The following is a 26,438-nucleotide window of genomic DNA, read 5'->3' on the forward strand; positions in this document are numbered from 1 at the left end:
GGGACCTCCAATAATGCAATAAAATAAGCATTCTATATTTGGCAAGTGACTTGCATGATTATGGACATATTTTCATTGTGTTTAGCATAGGGCAAGATCCTTTGAGGGTCATTGTTGACAAAGGATTTGGTCTGTTTATCCTATCATAACTCTTACGTTGTACCATTGTAGTTTGATAACTCGAATCTTCTATCTTTTAGACCAACTTTAAAACTCCAAAAATATATACACAAAAACGGAAATTATTTAGTCATATAATTGCTACCAATACATGACAACAAAAGTAGAGACTATTGCCAAAACCACATTCATGGTGGCCAAAGCATTCCTTTTATTAACTTAGAATTGAAAAGCTACGTACATAAAACAGACATAAAACAGAGACTTTCTCTTAGAGCCAATGACTTTTTTTTTGAGTACATAGAAGCTTAGAAGCTACGTACAAGCCCGGCAAGCTTATTATGTTTTACAATAACACCACCAGAATTGCAATGATTCAACCTCTTAGTCATTGTAAACCGAAACATTTTTTCAGTATTTCCCGACATCTCTTCTTGACTCTATAGTTTTGGCAAACTGTTCCACAAGACAAAGAAAATAAAAAGAAATTTATAAGGCATTCTAAATGATCATATTGAAGTCTATACTGTCAATTTAGATCACATATTTGACAAAAATTCACTTCAAATTGACAATTTGACAATATAATATGACATACGAAGAGAAATGTTCTCTTACCCTGTGTGGCAATGTAAGATATTTATGTTGCTAGAATACGAATATAAACAATTAATCAAGTTGATTATTTCTAGAATGTGCGGTCTAAGTTTTCAGTATGCCAACATAAGTTAGAGTTTGATAAGAGAATATTTTCATGCAAAATGTGAGAAATTTAATATTATTTTATTTAATATTAATTTTCTATTTGAATGGAAATTAATAAAATTCATTCGGTTAAAGATTGGGTTAAAGACATCTTCAATTTGGGGGGTGACAACTCTTTAAACCAAGGGATGCATTGTTTGGGGTGACAACTCTTCAGACTAGGGGATGCATTGTTTGCCTTTTTTAGATTGAGATACCTTTTTAGAAAGGGTATTTCATAATCTATAAATAGAGCAATCCTCCTGCAGTTTTATTCATTCAATTAATTCTCTACATATAGACGTCCATATATAGAGAGTATTAGAGTTTTCATAAAGAGAGGTTCCTGCATAATTTTGGTTCAAAGTTCCTTGTGAATTGCAGTGCTTCTTTCATAAGCAGGGGAATTGTTGTATCTTGGGAAGCGAACACTAGTGAACCATAAGCACCAATGTGGGGCGTAATTCGTCTTAAGATTAGAGTGTCCAACACTTACCTCGACTCAATTAAAGTTCATCTAAATTGCATTCTCCTTTTATAAAAATCTGTTTAGTTTGCAGTAATTATTTATTTATTTTATAGCAATTTAAGACTCTTCTTTCCAACAATCTTAAGACGAATTACTATCTGTGTTAATTGCTATATATATTAGTCTCTGTTTATGCATTTAGATGAAAAGGTGCAATACAGTTTAATTTTGATACGTGTGACAGCCTTATTGCATTACTGACTTGAGCTTTTAAAATACGGTTTTTTGTCTGTATCTCAAGTGCTTACTGCATTGATGACTTGAGTTTTAATTAGTTGATTATTCTATTGAGTTGATTTCCTTCAATTAACATTGAGGTTTGAATACTGGTGCAAACGGCAAACTTTTTTATTTATTTATTTAATTGATTTCCTTTGTTATTTTTTTTTCTTTTGTTTTATACAATTTAAGGTTGCAGAGATCAAACACTATTAGGTTTTTTGTTTGTTATCATAATTGGGATCCACAATATTTTAAAACACACTAAGTCTGATTGTTGTTAGACAAGGATACTTACAGTAGAATTTTCATTCCCAGTGGTTTGCATCGTTGATTATTTATTTTTCTGTTTATTAATTGAAATTATACTTATTTGCATACAATAATTTACTTTTGGTTTGTAGCATTTTGCATAATTGTCAAATTGCATTTGCTATAATTTTTATAGGAATTGTATTATTACTTTCTGTTTGTGGTTTGTTGTAAAGCACTGCTGCAAGTCATTATTTATTTATTTAAAGACTGTCAAATATTTATTTTTTGACATTGAGATTGTTCATTCAATTAAGGAAAATGTCGAATGAGATATAGAAAGTGGGTCCTTCTGTAAAGACAAGTGCACCTGCTGTTGTGTTGCCTTCATCTCATAATCATGCAGAGAAGCCTGAAAAATTTAATGGGATAGATTTTAAGAGATGGCAACAAAAGATGTTGTTCTACATCACCACATTGAATTTGGCTCATATCTTGAAAGCAGATCCTCTAGCACCTGGTGATACAACAGAAACAGTGGCTGCTTCTGATGCATGGAACCAATCCGACTTCCTTTGCATGAACTACAATGGTTTAAGTGATGCACTATACAATGTGTATAGTCCAATTCAGACCGTCAAGGCTTTATGGGACTAGACAAGAAATATCGGACCGAAGATGCAGGAATGAAGAAATTTATTGTCGGTCGATTTCTTGACTACAAGATGGTAGACTCCAAGATTGTCATAAGTCAAGTCCAAGAACTCCAACTCATTCTGCATGAGATACATGCAGAAAAGATGGAATTGAGTGAGTCTTTCCAAGTGGCTGCTGTCATTGAAAAATTACCACCCTCTTGGAAGGATTTCAAAAACTACCTTAAGCATAATAAGGCTAAGGATCGAAGAGGACAATCGCCGTGCTGACAAAAAGTCTGGATCCATAATGGAAGCTAAGGCTAACATAGTGGAAAAAGAGTCAAGAAACAACAAGAAGAGGAAGCACTCTGGAGAAGGCTCAAGTCAAGGGAACTCCAAGAAGTCCAAGGAGTTTAAGGGAAAGTGTTTCAATTGCAACAAGCAAGGGCATCGAGCTGTGGATTACCGAAGTAGAAATGGACAAGGCAACCAAAAGAAAGGGCAAGACTGAGGTATACATGACTGAAGAAGACAAGCTTTCAACTGATTTGTCATATATTAATCTTTCTGCAGTCGTGTCTGAAGTGAACTTGGTGGGCAACACCAAGGAATGATGGGTAGATATTGGAGCTACACACCACATATGTTCTGAAAAGAAGATGTCTTCCACATATGAAGCAAATGATCAAGGAGAGCCTTTATTCATGGGAAACTCCTCCACCTCCAAAATCCATGGTCAAGGGAAAATAGTTCTAAAAATGACATCTGGAAAGGAAGACACTCTAAATAATGCACTTCACGTCCTTGAGATCCGGAAGAACATAGTTTATGGATCACTGCTTAGCAAGAATGGGTTCAAGTTAGTCTCTGAGTCTGATAAGTTTGTATTTACTAAGAATGGAATGTATGTGGGGAAAGGGTACCTTACTGATGGACTCTTCAAGATGAATGTAATGGCTATTGTACACAAAGTTAATAATAAAGTTAGTTCTACGTATATGCTCTGATTTATGGCATGGAAGATTAGGGCATGTTAATTATGACAAATTGCGTCAATTAATTAACATGGAACTAATACCTAAGTTTCATATTGATTTCATAATAAACGTGAAACCAGCTGTGTTGAAGCAAAACTAACTAGATCATCATTCCAGTCTATAAAAAGAAGTACTGAACCTCTAGAATTAATTCATAGTGATATTTGTGATTTGAAATTTGTACAAACTAGAGGTGGTAAAAAGTATTTTATTACTTTTACAAGATATTGTCAAGTATATTTGCTAAGAAGCAAAGATGAGGTGTAACACCCCGACTCCAAATTTAATTCCTTATTTAAATTATCAAAGTGAAATTATGAATTTACCCTTGGGGGTAGGGGCATTTTAGTCATTTTCTCATTCGGAAAGAGTTTGGGGCAACGACTGGTATTTTTGGGTAGGTCGTATTGAGACGAATTCGTAGACACGTGGTAGTAGGGGTGGGCACGGTTCGGTTTGGACCGGTTTTTGTCTAAAATTAGAACCGATCCGGTACTATTCATCCGGTTTGGTTCGGTTCGGTTTTAATTAAAAAAATTTCAAAAACTGTCCGGTTCGGTTTGAACCGGTTTCGGTCCGGTTCCGGTTCCGGTTCGGTTTTGAACCGGATTATAAAAATTATTTTTTTAAATTATTTTTTAATACAATTCTCAACTGAAATATTATTTTTTTACTTGAAAATTAACAAATTACTCAATTTCATATAAAAAATAAATATTAAAGTGAGAAAAGAGAGATATTTTGACATTGAACTTGGATAAATATTAGGTTTTTTTTAGTGAAATTAAAAATATAGCATTAAATATAAATATATATTGAAATTATATTTTTTTTTAGTTTCACCGGTTCGGTTCGGCCCGGTTCGGTTTTTGAAGACATGGAACCGGATCCGGAACCGGTCCAAACCGGTCCGGTTCGGTTTTTGACTTTTTGGTCAACTCGGTTTTTTTCCGGTTTGGTTCGGTACGGTTCGGCTCGGATTTCCGGTTCGCCGGTTTGAGTGCCCACCCCTACGTGGTAGGCTTGAATCGGAATTGTAACAAAAACGTTACGAGGAAAACATCATCAGTGGCAAACTTGTAAATATTTCAAAAAGTTTGGTAAAAATCAGATTTTTTCACCTCAGCTCTCTCTCCCCGACGTTCTCTCTCTCTCTCTCTCTCTCTTCGAATCTCTTAGTTCCAGCCACGGCGAGGGTCGGCAACTGTTCTGATCGACTCCTCTCGAACCACCAATTTTTCCCGTCGAAAAACTCGAGTATTGCCGACAATATCGACTGGTTTTTCTCTGATTTTTCCCGTCAGTGCGCCGTCGCCTCCGCCGCCCGATTCCGGTGAAATAGGTGAGGGTTCTTCCTCTTTTTATGTGTTCTAGTTGTTTGTTGCATAGGTTTGGATCGATTTGCTACTTAGGATACCGATTTGAAAACCTAGGTTTTGGCTGGATTTCAAAGTGAAATTCCAGCCAGTTGCCGTCCGATTTAGACCTCCTCGTAGTTGAATAAAGTGATCCTGACTTCGATTAGTATCTAGGGTAGGAAGGAGGAGCGGTGGTGTGGAGAATTTCCGTCGCCGAAAATTTCTCTACACACCCACGCGCTGCTGGCGTGGGTGGCGGAGCGTGGGCAAGGGTGGAGAAGCTACATTTTGTCCTGATGAGATCCTCAGGTTAAAGACATCTTCAATTGGAGGGTGACAACTCTTCAAACCAAGGGATGCATTGTTTGGGGTGACAACTCTTCAGACCAAAGGATGCATTGTTTGCCTTTTCAAATTGAGATACCTTTTTAGAAAGGGTATTTCATAATCTATAAATAGAGCAATCCTCCTACAGTTTTATTCATTCAATTAATTCTCTACATACAAACTTCCATATATAGAGAGTATTAGAGTTTTCATAAAGAGAGGTTCCTGCATAATTTTGGTTCAAAGTTCCTTGTGAATTGCAGTGTTTTTTTCATAAGTAGGGGAGTCGTTGTATCCTGGGAGGCGAACGCTAGTGAACCATAAGCACCAGTGTGGGATGTAATTCGTCCTAAGGTCAGAGTGTCCAACACTTGCCTCGACTCAATTAAGGTTCTTCTAAATTCCATTATCCTTCTGTAAAAATCTATTTAGTTTGCAGTAATTATTTATTTATTTTATAGCAATTTAGCACTCTTCTTTCCAACACATAATATATAAGATTTTTGGTTGTATTTGTCTTGTCAGTCCTATATATCTAGCAACTTCTTGGCTTTAAAAATTGGTGACTTCATAAGCAACAATAGGAAGAAAGGGTATTATTATGCAAATACTTACCAAAATAAGAGAGAAAATTGCTAAGATAGCACAAAGGGACTTCATGTCTACAAATACCATACAAAAGAGTTCTTTGTAGTTGTACTTTTGGATATGTAACCTCACTACTTCTAGATAATTTACTACAACGAAAGCATCAAGGCAGGCAGGACCCAATTATGGGCCCTTTATTATTATTATTTTTTTGGGTGAAATTTTGATAATAATACTTGGAACAAATCTGGGGAGGATCTAATTATGGGCCCTATATGTTTGGAAGGTTTCTAAATAGATACGTTTTTCTATGTAGCCCATGTTTGTGTTATTTATTTATTTAAAATACAACTTAGGATAGGAGAGAATTAAACTTAGGATCTCGAATGTAGTTGGGTGTTTGGTTTTTAGATGAGGCACTTAGTTGTCTTGGTTCCATTTTGATAGATGATTCTTTAGGAGTTGGTCACCCTTGTTTGGTTCGAGTTGTGTAGTTGTTGGTTAGGGTTTTGGGGTTCTTTCCTCCCTGTTTCATCCAAAAAAAAAAAAAAAAAAAAAACTTAGGATCTCAAATGTAGAAGTAAATACTCTTAAATTACTTAAGCTACAAGCAATGATAAGTCTCACCCATAAATTTGTGCATATGATATGACTGGACATATGTTCTTAGGGTCCAATAATTAGATCAACGAGGCGTTTCCTTTTTTTTTTTTTTTTTTTTGAGGAACAAAATTTCATTCAATACTCCAAAGAGAGTACATCAGCTTCAAGCACAGGGAGCAACCATCTTGGTGCTTCCTCAATCCAGGTAACAAATTCGTTGCAATGAAATGCAAACTGAGCTAAAGTGTGTGCCACTTTATTACCGCATCTTGGAGTCCATTGACATACGACTGCTCTAAAATTATGAAGTAGATAGTTCACCTCCTCAATCAAAAGACCATCTATTCCATTGCACTCCACTGTTGAAAGAATACTATTAATGCAATCTTGTGCGTCCATTTCTAGAATAGCAGCAGTAAAGTCCATATCAATAGCAAAACGCAGACCCTCTATTGTAGCCATAAGCTCCGTTTGCCTAGCCCCATAACTGGCTTGAATTCGCCTAACACATGCCGCCATGAACTCCCCATTCGCGTTTCTGACGACCACCCCAACCCCTCGGACGGAGTCTCCAGATTTGACTGCCCCATCTAAATTTATTTTGTAAATACCTGCTGGTGGAGGCCTCCAGCCGTGCAAAGGAGCTTGAGGGCTAGACTGACGACCATGGATTGTGTGAGAGAGGTTGTTTGCGTCAGAGAACTCTTGTGCAAGTTTAGTCATTCGATGCAACAACTGTGTTGCAGTTCCAGATAATTAGGATTATTATTCTCGATCGATTCTTAATGGCATTATCATTAATCCAAAACATCCATTTCAATGTCCACATAGCTTTACCATAAAAAATGTAAACATGTTTAACACATGCATGCATGGAGTTCTACTTGTAAATAATTTCTTGTTCTTTTTGGACGTCCAATAATGCAATAAGCATTTTATATGTGACATGATTATGGACATATATTCATTATGACTAATATCGGACAGGATCCTCTGCGGGTCGTTGTTGACAAAGGATTTGGCCTACTAATCCAATCATAAATAACTCTTACTTTGTATGATTATTCATATTATAATATTTTATGAGGTAATTATCTTTTTCTTTTATTTCTTTTATATCGTTCTTATTCTACAATGTAATTTGATAATCGGAAACGCCTTCTTTAAAAATGAAATCTTGATCAATGAAAGAAGATATTCACAATTGAAATTTTAGGACGAAATATCTTTTTCTACTATAACTGTAAAAATAAAAAATAAAAAAATAAAAAAATTAGCACAGTCCAACTATAATACAAAAAATTTCAGTTATGAATGACCCTCAACCCATCAACTTATATGTGCTGTCTGATTTATTTCCTAAATTTTAAGCAAATGAGAAATTATAACATCCTCAAATGAAAATATGATGGTTGGACCATCCTAAAATTTGTTGCAATTTTTATTATTATTTAAAATTAGTGATAATTGTATTCAATATTTGAGCACAAAGACCAAATACCCGTAAAGGGTTATACAAAAATAGATGTACAGTAACCACAAAAGATTAATCTAGATATAAGAGGATACACCGACGACATCGCATGATTTGTATCTACACTAGTAGTCCTAACAACCAAATACATTTTAACGTAACAATCACACACCTTAGCAAATCAAACATGAAATACATCGCCCCAAAATTATAAATATAACTACAATTTTATATCTATGAGCTCAAGTAAAGATCGTCCACTAATATTTCACAGTTTGATTATTTTACTTAGAAGAAATCAGGGGTGTATGTAAATATGGGCCATAGACTTTTGGAATAAAATAGATATGATTTTTTCTATTAATAAATCTCAAACGTATTATGCATGTGAGATGACTCCATATATGCTCTTGGGCTCCAATAATTTTCTGATAATAATTAGGAAGATGACCCTCTATTTATTCTTAATGGCAATAATCCAAAACTATCCATTTCAATGTCCACGTATGTTTCACACATGCAGCATGGGGCTCTACTTGTAAATAATTTCTTGTTTCTTTTGGGACCTCCAATAATGCAATAAAATAAGCATTCTATATTTGGCAAGTGACTTGTATGATTATGGACATATTTTCATTGTGTTTAGCATCGGGCAAGATCCTTTGAGGGCCATTGTTGACAAAGGATTTGGTCTGTTTATCCTATCATAACTCTTACGTTAAAACTCCAAAAATATAAACGAAAGCGGAAATTATTTAGTCATCTAATTGCTTCAAATACATGACAACAAAATTACATTCATGACCTAGCGACATACATAAAACAGACATAAAACGGAGACTTTCTCTCAGAGCCAATGGCTTTTTTTTTAGTACATAGTAGCTTAGAAGCTACGTACAAGCCCCGCAAGCTTATTATATTTTACAATACCACCACCAGAATTGCAATAATTCAACCTCTTAGTCTTTGTAAACCGAAACATTTGGCCTTGGCTCAAAATCTTCCTCAAATGGCTGCTTATCTTCTTTTGCTGCAAATGACTGCTTGGCTTTAGGACCAGCATTGTCTTTGGAAGAGAGCTCTGCTTTAGTTTCATCATCATTGTAGGATGAGACATTGGGTCTGGGTTCAAATTCCTCAACCTCAACCTCAACCTCAACAAAAGGTTTTTTCACTTTTTCATGGCAATCGGCTTTCTCCTTTGGTGTTGAATCAGAAATATCAATAAGGAGGCCTTCAATTGCCTGTGGCATAGGTTGCTCTTTCATGACATTTTTCCAGTATTTCCCGACATCTCTTCTTGAATCTATAGTTTTGGCAAACTGTTCCACAAGACAAAGAAAAGAAAAGCAAATAAAAAGTTATAGAAATTTCTAAGGCATTCTAATGATCATATATATATCATGTTGAAATCTATATTGTGTCAATTTAGACCATATATTTGACAAAAAAATCACTTTAAATTGACAATTTGACAATATAATATGACATATGAAGAGAAATTTTCTCCTACCCTGTGTGGCAATATGAGATGTTTTTGCTAGAATGTGAATATAAACCATTAATTAGGTTAATTATTGTTAGAATATACGGTCTAATTTACAGTATGACAACATAAGTTAGAGTCTAATAAGAGAATATTTCTATGCAAGCATAATATAAGATTTTTGTTTGCATTTGTCTTGTCAGTCCTATATATCTAGCAACTTCTTCGCTTTAAAAATTGGTGACTTCATAAGCAACAATAGGAAGGAGTGTATTATACAAATACTTACCAAAAGAAGAGAGAAAAGAGCCAAGATAGCACAAAGGGACTTCATGTCTACAAATGCTATGCAAAAGAGTTGTTTGTAGTTGTCTTTTTTAAGGATATGTAACCTCACTACTTATAGATAATTTACTAAAACGAAAGCATCAAGGCAGGCAGGACCTAATTATGGCCCCCATATATATATATAAATGCTAAAACGAAAAATGGCCCCATATATATATTTGAAATTTTGATAATCACACTTGGAACAAATCTGGGGCGGATCTAATTATGGGCCCTGGATCTTTGGAAAGTTTCTAATAGATATGTTTTTCTATGTATCCATGTATGTGTGTTATTTTTTTTATTTATAATATAAAAATATCTATAGGATATCTATAAATGCCTGGAGAAGGTTAAACAAGCTAATTCGGATTTTTTGCAATAAATAATGATCAACCTTTGAAGCATGATTGATATGAGTTATCAATCCTGAGATGTGCAAAGCTTAAAATAAAAGAACACGCAGATATTTATTTTACGTGGTAAAACCCCACCTCTGGGGAAAATTCATGGGACTCCTTAGTCCAGAACGAATCCACTATAGAATTGAGATTACAAGAAGTACACACACACACTTGTCCTAGACTCAATCTAGACAATGTTTACTGACTTCTTCGTACCTCAGCTTCTGTCACGGGATGATCTTCGACACTCCTTATGTTGAATGCAATACTGGTCGCGATTGACTCAAGCTCACCGGAGAATAAACACACAAAGTGTCTTGGTGTCCTTAACCATTTGAGACACCGACATGCATATGTATGCAATATGAATGATGAAGGAATTCGATTATTCACCAAGCAACCGAAGCACTTGATGACTTACCGAGTGAACTGAGTACAGCAGCTTTTCCAAAATATATTCAATATGCACCAATGATTTCAGACGTTGGAAAGCTGCACATCACAAGAAAGCAAAACATCCTTTTATTCAAAGCAAGTTTCTCACAGGAGAGAAACTTGCGAGACTACACTTCCAAAACAATTATAACTCTAAGACCAATTGAACTAAAACTCTTTGAACCTGGTGCAATATGATCTCCTCAATGAGACGCCACACAAGGGCCAAACACTTATCCGATTAACAATATAAATTCTGATTCAATAAAAATACAAAGTCTAATTCATTAAGGACTCTTAATGATGTCACCAACCGACTCATATTTTAACTTCAATTACAAAGACTCAAAACAAAACTTCAACTATAAGTCCTATCATGAATGCATGATATGTCATGATTTACCTGTTGTCAAGTTTCTCATATGGTCAGAGTATGCCTCGGAGGTATAGGATTGAAAGAGTAGTGCCAAAACTTCCAGTAGCAATTCCTCACAAACTAATTTTCAACCTATACTACAGTCTAGGAAATGCCAATACGATTTTCGTACTAACATAATACAGATATTAGGATAAGAGGGAATTGAACTTACAACCTTAAATGTAGGAATAAATACTCTTGATCAGAGGCGGAGCTAGAATTATAAAGTTAAGGGTGCCGAAATAGAAAATACAAATATATAAAACATCTAAAATTTCTAATTTAGTCATGTCTAATTTGTTTTAGACGAAATTTTAATTTAAATTATAAGTTTTTTTAATTATAAATTGTTTATTAAAAATTCTATATATTATGTATAATATAATATAATAGAAGAGAAATCAAAATCTAGAAAGACCATAACTACTTCAAGCCTAAAAGTAACTCCGTCACAACTCTTAACCACTTGAAGATAAGTTTCACGCTTAAATTTGTGCATTGATATCACTCGACGTATGTTCTTGGGCTCCAATAATTAGATCAACGGGGCTTTGCCAGATAACTAGGAATATATTATTCTCGATTGATTTTTAATGGCATTAATCCAAAACATCCACTTCAATGTCCGCATAGTTTTACCATAAAAAATGTAAACATGTTTAACACATGCACGCATGGAGTTCTACTTGTAAATAATATCTTGTTCTTTTTGGACGTCCAATAATGCAATAAACATTTTATATGTGACTAGTGAAAACTAAGTTGCATGATTATGGACATATATTCATTATGACTAATATCCGACAAGATCCTCTGCGGGTCGTTGTTGACAAAGGGTTTGGTCTACTAATCCAATCATAAATAACTCTTACGTTGTACGATTACTCATATTATAATATTTTATGAGGTAATTATATTTTGAGATATTTAGTGATATACCCATTTCTAGCATTAATATTATAAATAAACCCTACACAATTGAATTCCTATAAACAAACCCAAAAAAAACCCAAAAAAATGATAGCTGGCCTTATTGAATTTAATATTGATTATTAAATTACTTTGATGCCCTATTGAGTGTTTTGGGTATTTTTATGAGATTTTGGGGTTGGGCTTGTTTTAAGAAATTGATGGCAGTTTTGTAATTTATAAGAAGTTAAAAGCTTTTTTGTTATGTTGTAAATGGGCTTTGGGTGTGTTTCTAAAGTCCATTTTATATAGGATATTTTTATAATTTGGGCCCCCATATTGGGTATAATAGTGAATCTCCCTTATATTTTTCTTTTATTTTCTTTTATGTCGTTCTTATTCTACAATGTAATTGATAATCAGAAACACCTATTTTTTAGACCGTTTTTTAAAATTGAAATCAGGATCAATGAAAGAAGATATTCACAACTGAAATTTTAGGACGAAATATCTTTTTTCTACTAAAACTGTAACAAATTTTAGGGTGGTCCATCCATAATACAAAAATTTTCAGTTATGAATGAACCCCAACCCGTCAACTTATATGTGTTGTTTAATTTGCTTCCTAAATTTTAAGCAAATGAGAAATTATAAATAAAAAAAAAACCGCAAATGAAAGATGGTTGGACCATTCTAAAATTTGTTACAGTTTTTATTATTATTTAAAATTAGCAATAATCTATATATATAAAGCAAAAGGCAGAGGGGGTGAAACATTCCAAATACCAGAAAATGCCCTTGGTTAATGCAAACATTAAGAATTCAAATTATTAATTAAATGAGGATAATACGGTAAATTCACACTTTTTCATATTTTAAAAAAGAAAAAGAAAAAGCAGATAATGGATCCTATTTTTATGGAACACAACTACCCATTATCTTTTTTAATTCTAAAATAAATTTAATTTTTTTAAAAAAAAAGACTCTCGCAAGCGCGGAAGAGAGGCTAGTTGTATTTAATATTTGGACACAAAGACCAAATATCCATAAAAGGTTAATACAAAGATGAATGCACAGTAACCACAAAGGGTTAATCTTGATATAGGAGGATACATCGGCGACATTGCATGGTCTATATCTCCACTAATAATTCTAAAGACCAAATACATTTTAACATAACAATCACACACCTTAGCAAATCAAACATGAAATACATCGCCCAAAATTACAAATACAACTACAATTTTATATGTATGAGCTCAAGTAAAGATCGTCTACTAATATTTCACAGTTTGATTATTATATTTAGAAGAGATCAAGGGCGTATCTAAATATGGGCCCTATATTTTTGGAAGATTTCTAAAATAGACATGATTTTTTTTCTATTAATAAATCTATGTGATATGATTCCACGTATGTTCTTGGGCTCCAATAATTTTCTGATAATAATTAGGAAGATGACTTAATGGCAATAATCCAAAACTATCCACTTCAGTGTCCACATATTTTTCACACATGCAGCATGGGGCTCTACTTGTAAATAATTTCTTGTTTCTTTTGGGACCTCCAATAATGCAATAAAATAAGCATTCTATATTTGGCAAGTGACTTGCATGATTATGGACATATTTTCATTGTGTTCAGCATCGGGCAAGATCCTTTGACAAAGGATTTGGTCTGTTTATCCTATCATAACTCTTACGTTGCACCATTGTAGTTTGATAACCAGAATCTTCTACTTTTTAGGCCAACGTTAAAACTCCAAAAATATAAACGAAAGCAGAAATTATCATGCTTTAATTAAATGACTAACAGATATCTAGTTAGGTTGAATTTTTTTATTTTTTTTTATTTTGTAGGAATGATTGTTGAATGATGATTTAGAAAATTAATTTAATTAAAGAAATAATTGTTGAATTTCTTTCTTTTTCATTTTAACAGAAATTGTGTACTTTAAATTTTTTACACCAATCCTATACTTCATCAATGGCTGCTTATATAGATTTCATTTTTATAAATTTTTTTTATATGTGTTCTTCATTATAAGAAAATGATATATTATGACCCAAAAAAAATTCACAAATGAAAATATATATAATGGTTGGGCCGTCCTAAAATTTGTTACAATTTTAAATCTATAAGTTCAAGATTAGCAAATCAATTGCAATGTAAAAAATTTGAATCACTCATTCCATGTTGGTAAAAAAAAGAAGGTAAAATTAAAATCCTAAAAATAATTGAGTTATTCAGGTGGGTTCTATTATTATTCATCTTTATCTACAGCAGAGAAGATCTAATCAAATCTTGAAGGTTGCCGACATTTTGTTTGTGTGTAGATAAATGCTGACTCTGCTTGTCTTTTTATGGCCCGGTTCATGAGAAATGAGGTTTGGAAATGGGTAATTAATTGTTTACTCATATTTGGTAATTCCACACGTAGGAAATGGTTGCCTGACACATGAAAAAGTAATGGAGAAAGTGAAGCCCTCATCTCAACTTGGGTTTTATTTTTCCTCATTATGGGAAAGTTTTGAAAAATGAATTAACATTCAATGCACATTTTTCATCACCATTTTGTCTCCATTAACAATTAGAATTACAATATATCAATTAATGCATTTTTTTTATTTGATTTAATATGAGTATAATTGAAAAATTATACAAACTTTATTTTTCATTCCTACTCAAAACAAGCATAGGAAATGAAACAAAGTGAAATCTCCCGGTTACTTTCCCGGTATTACCAAATGTGATAAAGAAATCTTCCATTTCCCATTTCCCATCCCTTAGAAAATAACATGGAAAGTAATTTTCTCTTAAATCTGTTCTGTAAACCAAACGGGCCTTAGGCTTTGGAGTGAAATGCTACATCATTAAGGAAAGCCCAAAAGGCCCAAAGACCCAACACATAAGCATGGATCTTCAGAATTTACACTTGCAATAATAATAATAATAATAATAATAATAATAATAATAATGACAACAAGACAAACTAAAGAGACAAAGAACAAGTGGATGGCCAATAGGCCACCTGCAAGTCAAAAGATGCATTATAGATAGAGCTACAGCTGCTCACCTTTGGTCAGTAAATGAGTTTTTAGCTCACTGGTTGAAATTTTAGTTTTTCCTAGGGAAATAATTTCTTTGAGAAATAGCTTTTCCATGTCTAGATAGTCAAAGATTAGAACTTTATATATCTTTGTGGCTCTTTCAAAATTACCAGATGAACAAAGTGGCGAGGACTTTTAACAAGGGAAGAAACATGCCTTCAGGACTTGCTCTTTGGAGCCCCTTACTTCATCTACTTGTTCTTGTTGTGGTAACTTCAATTTATTCCCACTCTTCATATTCTTATCATGTAATTGAGAGAAATTTGATCATGCTGCAGCATAGGAATCTCTAGTTCTAATAACTGTTAGTTTTTTTTTTTGGGTTTCTGCTTAAATATTGTGCAGTGTGTTCAAGGAACTGGAGGCAGGAAGATGAGTGAAACACTAGATGGTGATGGCCATGAAACAACACATACAGAGCATGCTCATGCTCATCATCCATCATCCCACATGCATCATCACATGGACCCTTCAGTTATGATTTTCTTCACCTTGGAGGATCTAAAGGAGGGCAAAACCATGGCCATCTATTTTCCCAAAAGAAACCCTTCAAAATCCCCCCACTTGTTACCAAGAGAAGAAGCTGATCAAATTCCTTTCTCATCAAAACAACTCCTCCACCTCCTTCACTTCTTCTCCTTCTCTCAAGACTCTCCCCAAGCCAAGGCCATGGAAGACACTCTCAGGGAGTGTGAGATTGAACCCATCAAGGGAGAGATCAAGTCCTGTGCTACTTCCCTAGAATCCATGCTTGACTTCACACGTGGCGTCTTCGGACTGGAATCCCCTTTCAGTGTTGTAGCCACAACCCATCTCACAAATTCAACTACCAATTTCCAGAACTACACTATTTTGGAAGAGCCTAAGGAGATTTTGGCTCCCAAGATGGTGGCTTGCCACACCATGCCTTACCCTTATGCAGTTTTCTACTGCCACAGCCAGCAAAGTGTGAACAAGGTTTTCAAGGTTTTGTTGGGTGGTGAGGATGGAGATAGGGTAGAAGCTGTTGCTGTTTGTCACTTGGACACCTCTCAATGGAGCCCTAATCATGCATCTTTCAGCGTGCTTAGAACTAAACCAGGGGCTTCTGCTGTGTGTCATTTCTTTCCTGCTGATAATCTTGTGTGGGTTCAAGCATCCACTTCAATGTAGTACTTTTAATGCAGGGCCAGTGTTTGAACATAATATAAAAGGTCAATCTTCTTCGGAAGCTTTTGATTTTCCCACTGAAATTCCTGGAACTGAAGTTTTAATGACCAGATTGTTGATTCTTGAAGAAAAAATACTATCATAAAAGAAATATTAATCAACCAAACAGGTTTACAAAAGGCTGCAAATTAGCTGTCTGATTAGGATATAAATTCTTATGTTTACAATGAAAAAGTACAATTTTGAAAATAGAAAAAGATTCCTTAATGGAATTTGAAACGACTTAAAAAATTTCTATTCATGAAGCAACAGAAACCTTGGTGAATAATTTGAGATCTAAATTTCTATGCATGAGGCATCAGAAACCTTGGTGAGCAATCTGAGTCGAGTCCTATCTGTTCTGTATCAGTATACATATACTGTGCTTGTACCTCAAGTGATTAACATCATATTTACTCTTATAGTCCGAATAATTAAGATCATATTTAGTCTTAAGTTTGATTCATATTTAGTCTTAAGTTCGATTCGTTCTTCAATAAAAAAAGCTTTGAAGAAAAGCTTTGATTCCTTCGAACACATATGATTGAAGTCAAGTGATTATGAACGTTTACTCTTACAACTATCTATTTGATTCCTCTCTTTTCATAATCATCGCATTCAGCTTTTTCCTAATATCATTTTGATGATAAAAAAAGAAAACAAATAGCTTGTGTGATGTTAGTGCGGTGGTACAATATACTGTACTAGGCCTGTTCTGTGCTGTACTGTACTGTTGTACAATGTTTATCAAGTGCAGAAAAAGTCATGTAGCCATTCTATTAAAATGATGGAAAGCGTGATAGATTTGAGATACCATTATAGTCCATTGCATAGATTTGAGGTACCGTCATAGTCCATTACATGTAAATTCTTCTCCAAGCACAATTACCTATGCTTGTTAAATTTAGTGAGCAACAATTTACTATGCAATGCAGTCAAAAACTGAAAAAAGGCAACCATGCACAGGTTTTCAACATTTTAGGCTGTGGCCTGGTGTGAGCAAATGGCAAACTTGCATAAAAGAACTGCTTCTTTTCTCTGTGAATCTGCTTAAATTTGGAAGCATGCATTTGAATTGATTGAACAAATGGCAACCATGCACAAAAGAATTGCTTATTTTCCTTGTGACACTGCAGAAATGTTTCTGTACCTTCGGAAGCATGCATTTGAATTGTTTGAACAAATGGCAACCATGCACAAAAGAATTGCTTATTTTCCTTGTGACACTGCAGAAATGGTTCTGTGTATTTGGAAGCATGCATTTGAAATGATTGAACATTGAAAATGGAGCAGCTTTTGTTGACCAAGTCTCAAAGCTGCAGGGCAGAGCACTAAAAACCTAGCACTTCCAAATTCCAACCCCGCCTTACTTCCTCTCACTTGTTATGTTAAACAAAAATATTTCTGTCAATTCAGGCGCTCATCATGCTTTGCTTCTTAGTATTTGACTCAAGCTTTCTCAAGAGATTAAATGTTGAATTTACATGGCTTTGTTCACTTTATCCACCAAGAAATCTGTAAACCAGAGGTTGTCATTAGATGTTTATAGTTGGAATTTCATCTGCAGAAAGAACAGATAAAATTTCCATCTGCAAAGTCACTTCTGCTTCTCTGTTCTTGATCCCTCTCATATGGATGATCTAGTGGTGGTTGATTTATTTCAAACTAAAAAAAGAACTAAAGATTTTACTCTGAAAATATCCAAAATATTAATTAGAAATCAATCCAGTAATTCCACCATTAATTATGCATGTTTCACACACTTAATGTATATAAACATTCAATTATCACTCCCTTGGCTACATGGAAACATAACCATAATTAAAAACTGAGAAATCCCAACACCCAAGCACAAAACACTACTAAACATAGTACAAACATAAGAGCTAGGTCCTCTATTTCAAACTTGTTCTAACAGAAGAAACACATGAAATATATTCCTGATCTTTCTGAATATCTGATTCTTCAGCCATGGGTGACTGTTTCAATATAAGAAGTTTCTTCTTTGGGCTCCATATCATGCATGGGCTTGTCTTCTGCAGGCTGCTGCTGCTGATGATGATGATGATGAGCTCCATGGTATATTATAGCATTATGCCTAATATCAAAGTCCCTAACAAAATGGTCTTTTTCTCTTGAACCAGGGAGAGATGGCAAATGATCTTCATGATCTTGATGGAAATAGAGGTCTCTGATGGCTTCTGGAATTGGCTGGTCATTCATCACACTCTTCCAGTAGCCTCCCAAGTCTTTTCTTGCATTGCTCTGCTGGGAAAGCTACATACGTTCCATGAAAAGGGGTTAGATGATGAAAATTGAATCAAAGTTATAATAATTTCTTAAATTTTGATAAAAGGAATTCAATTAAATATGAAAAACTATGTGACTAAAAGCTGTTTGAGAAATGCTTACCAAGAGAATGGAGGACAGAATTAGAAGAAGGCAAGAGATAGAGAACTTCATATCTCGGCTAGCTCAAGAGAACACACTTACTCTAAATGATCAGCTCTCTCTGCTTTGTGTCTCTTTATAGGCAGCTATGCATGCTGTCTGTCAAACACATTAATTGTTTATATTTTGAGACATTTATGCAATTTAGCAGAACTTGTGACCCTGCAATGAAAAAAAAACCCTTTAAGTAATGCTGGCATGGGGTTTTGACTGTTCCAAATATGTCATATAGGGTTAAATTGCAACTGGTGCAACAATTGCTGGTGTGAGCCTTCCAGACACTCATGTGCGTTTGGGGTACGGTTGTCAACTGTTGATCTAAGGTAGAGAAAAACTTCCATATATATATATGCCTATTTATTTCGTCACATGATTAATTCGATATGTGATAAAAGAGATAAACACTGAAGCGTTACCTGACCTTCTTCGAACTTTGATGATGTCAGCTTTTATTTCAAGTGTGAACACCACATATATCAATGAAGCTTACAAGATTAAAACACTTATGACTAACAACAACAAAAAAAGTTTCCAACACTTTTGACCAAATAGAGATGACAATTTAGCTTAGGTTGGAGGGGACTTAATTACCAAAAAAAAAAAAAGTTTGACTTGTGAAACAAAATCCAGGTGGGTTTCATGGAATATTCCTCTCGAGTTGAATTTGACAATTACAAGTTGATCAAATTTTGAGAGCAACTGGAATTGATAGCACTCATTCCATCTTATCTTATTACAAAATGTTGATCAAAGTTCAATTAAAGGTCAGAGCACGCAACTTCCCCCTTTAGATTACTGCAAAAGAATATTTTAATTTTTGGGTTGTTAATTGGGTGACATAACAGGTTCTAGATTTTGTATGACAGGGTGTACTTGGTAGTCAAAAGTGCTATGCTCTCAAAAGTTGTATAAAAATATAGAATTTTAAAAAAAAAAAAAAAGGAAAATATTTGCGTACTCCTTCTCTGGAAGTAGGAATTTCTACTTTCCTGTCAATCACAGTATGAAATGTGTGCATATATTTTTAATTGAATTATTTTTCATATATGTCAAACTGTAATTTGCAAAAAGTAGAAATGGTTCCTTCCCGAAAAGAAGAGAAGCAGTTTCTAGAAAAGAAAAAGTGGGCTTTGCACTACAATTTTGTTTATCACCAGTGGCTTATAAACTATGTGCGTGATCAATGCTGACCTGCTTTTGCTATGAATATACACAACAAACTTTTGTAAACAAATAATACTTCTTCTGCTATACAAACACAAAGCACAACTCTTGTAATCTTGTAATTTTACATAAAATGGAAAATTAGAAAAGTAAATGCAAAGTTGAGGATGAAAATGTTTGAGTTTAGCCAATTCATCTGCAAAAATATTGGCTTGGCTTCACAATAGATAGGATGAAATTGTACGTCCCAAGAAGTGGATGATTACTATTAAAGGTATATATCAGAAGTTGAGTTTTTCATATAAATTAAATTTTTATACGAGAGATAAGATGAGTGGTGTTGTCAATAAATACGATGCACACTGCTTATTTAAAATTTATTTTGCTCGCTTAGTATACTCATTGTCTTTTCTTCGTTTTACCTAACAAGAGAGACTAAACCTTGATTTTTTTTTAAAAGAGAGAGACTAAACAAGTTCTAGAAGAAAAGTAGAAGAGGGACAAGAGAGGAGGGTTGCCATTGAGGTATTCTAGATGCACATGCACATATGATAAACAAAGATATACAAGCAGCACCATTCTGACATGCAAAATACTAATTTCTATATGTTTCGTGCAAATATGTTAACAATAAAAACTCCCCAAACAAAATACTGATCCACGAAAACTATTAGGGCTAACAAAATATCCAAAGTTGACCTAAATACAGTTCCTTATATAAGAAAACTCATGTGGTATATTGTCCGAAGGGGTCAAGATTGTGAATAACTTAGTTTGGTGGGATATTTTGCAAATTCTTCCATAAAAATACTAGGAATCTCTTTAAATTTTCAATGAAGCAGGTGTAGCCCAGGGCTAAGACCACTTCAGGGCTACATGTAGCAAGCTAGGGACGGCAAGACAAGCAAACAAATTAATCTATTTGGCTCATTACACAACATGCTATTAGGCTATAGGTCATGCTTTTGTATATTTAGAGTTTTAATTTTTAAGTTTGAAGTAATGGATTAGCGCTATCATAGCTATTGGCTCCACTCGACGAGGGTTGAAAATTGATCTTCAAATAATCCACCTTATTAAAGGTCAAAATAAAGCACGTTTTATTATATACAGAGGAAAAATTAGGACCGGCACTAATAAGTTTAATTATGTAATTGTACATTATGTATTTGATGATCTCACAAATAATTTTATTAATATAAGACGTAATGAGGTCGATGTACATATGACAAAAGAGAGAAAGTCATATTATCGATTTCTTTTTTGTATTTCTTTTTTAATGAATTTGACTCTCTTGGATATCAAAAAAAAATTATTGGTCATATGTTTCAAATGAACCATTGAGAATTACGCCGAGGATTAATTTATGTATTAATTTTTCCTATTAAAATTACAGGTAAATAATTACATAGGGAGGTCGGATTATGTTGTAGTTACAATCACAAAAACTGTTATTGCAACATGGTTGCAGGTAGCGTAGTAGCAACTTCTTGGCCCTTATGAGCAAAGATAAGGGAAATTTTATTGGGAGGCACAATCCTTCTCTTCAAAACCAACAAATTTTTTGGTTAATTTAAGTTCCAATCCCTCACAAAAAAAATTTAAAAACGAAAAAAAAAAAAACAATGCCTCCATCTACGAACGTCGAGTGCTGATGCTAGTACCACTCTTTCTTTGAGCAACTCCTCCTCACATTTGGCTCCGATTGAGTCAAGTTACATTTAGTCTCTCCTCAACCCTAAGAGCAAAGGGGAGCTACATTGTGTCGTCCGCGATCATTAGAAATGGAAGCTATATATTCGAACGGCAAGCAAGATGAAGCTACCTCATCACTGTTTTCTATGGTGTTGTTTAAAACGAGGTGCCACGAACTTGACCATTGATCCTAAGTCTGATTCCTCCTTTTCTCAATATCACTTATATAATATATAAATACCCATGTGACAGCTGAGATTATAACTAAAATAAAGAGTGCTTATCTTCACATTCATAAGAGAGAGACTTCCACAACAAAAAAAGATAGAGAGTTCGACTTTGCCTTCCCTTCCATGTGATGGAAGATGGAGTCATCCTGACATATCCACCAAAGAGACTCAAACTTTCAACTTTTGAATAACAAGTTGACCTTCATATTATATCTTCAAAGAAATGATTTGTTTACTTCCAATTTTTCCATAACAAAATACAGATATTAATACACGTATCCCCACTAAAAATACATGTCACAAACTTATCTACACGTACCGTTGACATCACCATTTGAAATATTAGTTTTCTATGAGGCTATAATTATATAAGCAGTCATAATCAAAACTTTGCAAAATATTAATAATCATTGTAATATACATATTGGATCTAGTGTGTAATATTCCATGCAGGATTCTCATGTTGATTATCAGCTGACTTACAAATTGAGAAAGACAAAAGAATATGATCTAATTGAGATTGGTTAAAGACTGTCCGAAGATAGCAAGGGGAAAAACTCAAGGGCGGTTCGATTAGGTTCTATAGTGCATGCCCACCAAAAATGTGGGTTGGCTCTTTATGCTAAAGTCAACTTATAATGTGCACCACAATATATTATAAATTGTGTACTTGTGCTTGTCTTGTGAGAAATGTCTAGTTGTACTTTTTGTTTCTTATTTGTTCACTCGCATAGCATTACTTTTTTTATATAAATTTAAATTAAAAAAACTAGGGTTTTTTTGTTTGTTTATTTTGTTTCATCTATAAAAACGTATTCTATTTGGCTTAAAAATTCGTTTTTCTAGTAATAAAGTTGTCTTACAGGTTTAAAGTGGGTCATGAATCGATGTAGATCGTTATGTATCAACAACTAACAACCAGCCATACGTGTGTCAATTAACCAAAATAATTTTTTGTACTTTGTCAATATTGTTCTCTTTTTAGATATTCAAATAAGAATTCTTGTAATCTAATAATTCAGATTCGAGAATATAGTAATGCAACATGTTTGTTTTCAAAAGTCAACTTGAGTTCTGTATCATGTATAAAGAAGTTTCTAGTTGTACTTTTCTGGTTTTCTTCCAATATATATTTTAATTCATTAGAGATCACGTTAAGTTTAGCTGATCAGGTTGCAAAAAGAGACAAAACACATGATGTCAACTTGCATTATTTTAAAAAAAAGAACAAAACAATGTGATGAATAAAGTAAAATAGGTCTTTTTGGAGGTCGTTGCCTATTTGTCTATTGGCTATGATCTTTCCACGATCAACATTTGGTAAAAGGGTGGCTCAAAATGGCCAGAGAGGTGTATGTGCATGTAAGCTCACGATTGGTTGGAATGGTCTGTGCTTTGCTAATGGTTATCACTTTCTGTGAAGAAATTCTTAGCCATTGAAAGGTTCATTTTGGTTATGATGATGACCAAATTTGATTCATGCATTGGGGCGGTGAGGATAATCAAAAGACTTTGTACACTGGCGATACTTTCAACGAGTAGATTTATGAGATCTAGAAAAGCAGAATCTTTTCTCTCTCTCTCTTTTTTGTAAGAGAGATTTCATTGTTCATTGACTTGTGTATATAAATTTGTCGAGTGAAACTTGCACTTAGTCTTTTTTCTCTCTCTCTCTCAATAAAGCTAACTATTTATTGGTGAAGTTGTTGGGTGTTTATACATTGAACCAGGCCACATCTAGGGTTTATCTATATGCTTATTGGGATTCTTAAGCGCAAAATGGAGAAGACGAGAAAGAAAAAAAAGTTAAAATAGTTGTAAAATCATATAATCGATTCTTATATAAAGTTTTATATTGTTAACACAATTTAACATGTTATTTTATTAGATTATTAATCGAAATCGTTTATAAAATGAAATTATAGTAAGTTTTATCTCCTTAATGCAGTTTAATATATTATTTTATTAGATTATCAATACATATCGTTTTTATTCAAGTACTAAAAGTAGCCTCTATGATCAAAGAGAATCTTCCATTTCCCTCCACAAGCTTAACTAAAGTTAGTGGGAGTAGGCAGGTATAAAATCATTGAAGAAATTAGTTAAAGGACATTAGCCGAAATTGAGTTCTTTACCAAAATTGAAGTACCATTCTTTCACCAAAAGTCTAAGTGAGGAGAGCCATTGATGATATAAAGTAGGCACTCGAATCCCTTTTCTTTTTGATCTGGCACTCACCATGTCCCTTGTTTTGGCTTCCCTTTTATCATCTTATTGTGAATGTCAACGAGACAGTACTACACTAACCATGTCTACCGTAAGTAATTCATAGCCATGAGATGCTATGCTAATAGTATGCATTTTGTAATCTCTTGGAACACGATTAAAATCACTACAAGAAAATTTCACACTACACATTGATATTATATAGTTGACAGTATTACAGGTTGGAGATGTTGTCGATTAGATACGGCTACTTTATACTCAACAAGTTCTATAAATTCATCGAGCATTCGTTCAGTTGAATTTATTCTCTATTTTTTGTTGAAAGATGTAATAAGTTCAAATATTATTAATGATATTTACTGAATAAAAAAACGAGTTTTGTAAATGCAATTATCAAATGCCCTATTGAAACTTGGGTTAATTACATAACTAGAAAAATGAATATTATATAATATGATCTTATGAATTTGTAATACCTACAAACAATGCACCAAGTATAATAATAAGAGGAAAAAAAATATCTTAGCAAAACGAAGAAGAAGGAAATTGCGTAGGTGCTAGCATAATGTGCGGATTAATTTAATAAGAGGAATTAAAAACTCTACTTGCATTAAATTTAAGTCCCCAACTGATAAATCATGATATTATTGCTTCCTTACTTGCAAAGCAGATCAGAAAGAAAAGAAAATCGAGACAATTTGAAGACAGGAAATGCGTCCTTCTTGGAGCCTCATCTTATACGCACTGCTTGTTTTATTGGTAGGCATTAATTTCCACCTCACTGAATTTTCACCAATTCATCAAAGTTTTCTTGAATTTGATGTAATAATTTCTTTGATTGTGTTCTTAGTTCAACAGCATTTGTTGCAGTGTGTCTAGAAGTTTTTTGCTTTGATTTATTTTTTTTTGTTTCATCCTAATTGCTTGAAGTTTGAACATATAATTTCAGACTGCACAAGGGAATAATGCCAGGAAGATTATTTCTCTTGGAAATGGGAAAGACAACAATGAAGACTTGATTGATTTGTATCAAGGCAATGAGCATGATCATGATCATTCAACATCATCATCCCACATGCATCACATGGACCCTGCACTAAATGTTTTCTTCACCCCAAAAGATCTCAATCTAGGGAAAACCATGCCCGTATACTTTTCCAAAAATGACCCTTCTACATCTCCTAGAATATTGCCTAGAGAAGAAGCTGCTTCCATTCCTTTCTCAATCTCAAAACTCTACCTTCTTGAATTTTTCTCCTTCACCCAAGACTCTCCCCAAGCCAAGTCCATTGATACACATTGACCCAATGTGAGCTTGAACCCATCAAAGGAGAGGCCAAGTTTTGTGCTGCCTCCATAGAATCCATGCTTGATCTTGTAGGTGCCCTCTTTGGATCAAGCACCAAGTTCAAGGTCTTAACCACATCCCAACTCAAAAACTCAACTACCCTTTTCCAAAACTACACCGTTTTGGAAGCTCCCAAGGAGATCTTGGCTCCTAAAATGATTGGATGCCACACCATGCCTTACCCTTATGCAGTTTTCTATTGCCATAGCCAAGAAAGTGAGAACAGGCTGTATCAAGTTTTGCTTGGTGGTGAGAATGGAGAGAGAGTTGAAGCTGCTGCTGTTTGCCACTTTGATACTTCTCAGTGGGACCCTAGCCATGCGGCATTCAGTGTGCTTGATGGTCAACCTGGGAGCTCCCCTGTCTGCCATTTCTTTCCTGCTGATAATCTTGTTTGGGTGCCACTGCCAGCTTAATAGTAGCACTGTGGTTTTCAATTTGTAAATGCATGCATGGTACTAAAACAATCGTTTCAATAGCATATGTCACCCACAGTGTTATGCTTAAAGGAGTGATTGGATGGTACCGACTATGAAATTTTAAATACTTGATACATTATCAATATATATATATAATGATCCATCGCTGTTTATTCTAGGTTATATGAATTAATATAAACCTAGATTATATTGACAATGTAGCAGATACGTACTATAAATTTATGCCCGATACTAAACAATTTATGCTCGGTACTAAATAATCTTTTCCCTGACGTGTATGAACTTAGTGCATCGTTTACTTCTAAGAATGCTTTACTTTGGACAAGCTAGCAATTCCCTTTGTTTACTTTCTGACGGTATATAGCCATGGCTGTGTTTGTGCAGAAATGTATATGACTGTGTGTCTAGAGTGAGTAGATAAACATATACAATTGGATTTTTGGTGACCTGCGTCATATATATGTAAATTATTATTATTATTATTATTTATTTGGATGTTCGATTAGAACAAAGAAAACAACCCTTAAATTACCATCAACACATGATACCCAACTCCAAATGTAAATCAAGGCATGGCTTAAACCTTAAACCTTATCTGTTTGATATGTAATATGTAGTACAAGTTTATAATGGTGTTCATTTGGAGCAAAAAAAAAAAAAAAAAAAACAGGTTGTGACCGTCCGGTGTCACTAATACTAATCCAACTATGTACTTATA

At 34.0% G+C, this 26,438-nt stretch overlaps 5 protein-coding genes across 6 annotated transcripts; 2 read left to right on the forward strand and 3 right to left on the reverse strand.

Annotated features, from left to right (window-relative positions):
* LOC18768275 (organ-specific protein S2) lies at window positions 367-9,786 on the reverse strand. 2 transcript variants are annotated; one of them, XM_007201587.2, is made up of 3 exons: window positions 9,665-9,786; window positions 8,846-9,211; window positions 367-501 (listed from the first exon to the last, which is right to left on the reverse strand). In XM_007201587.2, the coding sequence occupies exons 1-2, from the start codon at window positions 9,707-9,709 to the stop codon at window positions 8,849-8,851; spliced, it is 408 nt and encodes a 135-aa protein (XP_007201649.2). In that variant the 5' UTR covers window positions 9,710-9,786; the 3' UTR covers window positions 367-501; window positions 8,846-8,848. The 2 variants fall into 2 exon arrangements, with proteins under 2 accessions (XP_007201649.2, XP_020426023.1); XM_020570434.1 differs by lacking the exon at window positions 367-501 and having other exon boundaries at window positions 8,625-9,211.
* On the reverse strand, window positions 6,551-7,138 carry LOC18767185. The gene has a single exon (XM_020571022.1). It carries the CDS (start codon window positions 7,136-7,138, stop codon window positions 6,551-6,553), a length of 588 nt encoding a protein of 195 aa, XP_020426611.1.
* Window positions 14,974-16,210, forward strand: LOC18766711 (BURP domain protein USPL1). Its single transcript, XM_007200437.2, has 2 exons — window positions 14,974-15,187; window positions 15,324-16,210. The coding sequence occupies exons 1-2, from the start codon at window positions 15,092-15,094 to the stop codon at window positions 16,128-16,130; spliced, it is 903 nt and encodes a 300-aa protein (XP_007200499.1). The 5' UTR covers window positions 14,974-15,091; the 3' UTR covers window positions 16,131-16,210.
* LOC18768510 lies at window positions 17,851-18,728 on the reverse strand. Its single transcript, XM_007201357.2, has 2 exons — window positions 18,579-18,728; window positions 17,851-18,443 (listed from the first exon to the last, which is right to left on the reverse strand). Exons 1-2 carry the CDS (start codon window positions 18,627-18,629, stop codon window positions 18,132-18,134), a joined length of 363 nt encoding a protein of 120 aa, XP_007201419.1. The 5' UTR covers window positions 18,630-18,728; the 3' UTR covers window positions 17,851-18,131.
* LOC18767417 (BURP domain protein USPL1) lies at window positions 24,545-25,915 on the forward strand. The gene is given in 3 exon segments (XM_020570627.1): window positions 24,545-24,691; window positions 24,882-25,221; window positions 25,224-25,915. Coding segments are annotated over 3 exon segments (861 nt in total). The 5' UTR covers window positions 24,545-24,643; the 3' UTR covers window positions 25,697-25,915.

Source organism: Prunus persica, chromosome G8 (assembly GCF_000346465.2).
Source record: "Prunus persica cultivar Lovell chromosome G8, Prunus_persica_NCBIv2, whole genome shotgun sequence".
NCBI classification, from domain to species: Eukaryota; Viridiplantae; Streptophyta; class Magnoliopsida; order Rosales; family Rosaceae; genus Prunus; species Prunus persica.

Coding starts and splice junctions, on each gene's coding strand:
- LOC18768510 (XM_007201357.2), bottom strand. CDS start 18,629: ATGAAGTTCTCTATCTCTTGCCTTCTTCTAATTCTGTCCTCCATTCTC. Junction 18,444..18,578: donor TTCTGTCCTCCATTCTCTTG/GTAAGCATTTCT, acceptor GAACGTATGTAG/CTTTCCCAGCAGAGCAATGC.
- LOC18766711 (XM_007200437.2), top strand. CDS start 15,092: ATGAACAAAGTGGCGAGGACTTTTAACAAGGGAAGAAACATGCCTTCA. Junction 15,188..15,323: donor ATCTACTTGTTCTTGTTGTG/GTAACTTCAATT, acceptor AATATTGTGCAG/TGTGTTCAAGGAACTGGAGG.
- LOC18767185 (XM_020571022.1), bottom strand. CDS start 7,138: ATGACTAAACTTGCACAAGAGTTCTCTGACGCAAACAACCTCTCTCAC.
- LOC18768275 (XM_007201587.2), bottom strand. CDS start 9,709: ATGAAGTCCCTTTGTGCTATCTTGGCTCTTTTCTCTCTTCTTTTG. Junction 9,212..9,664: donor CTCTTTTCTCTCTTCTTTTG/GTAAGTATTTGT, acceptor CTTGTGGAACAG/TTTGCCAAAACTATAGATTC.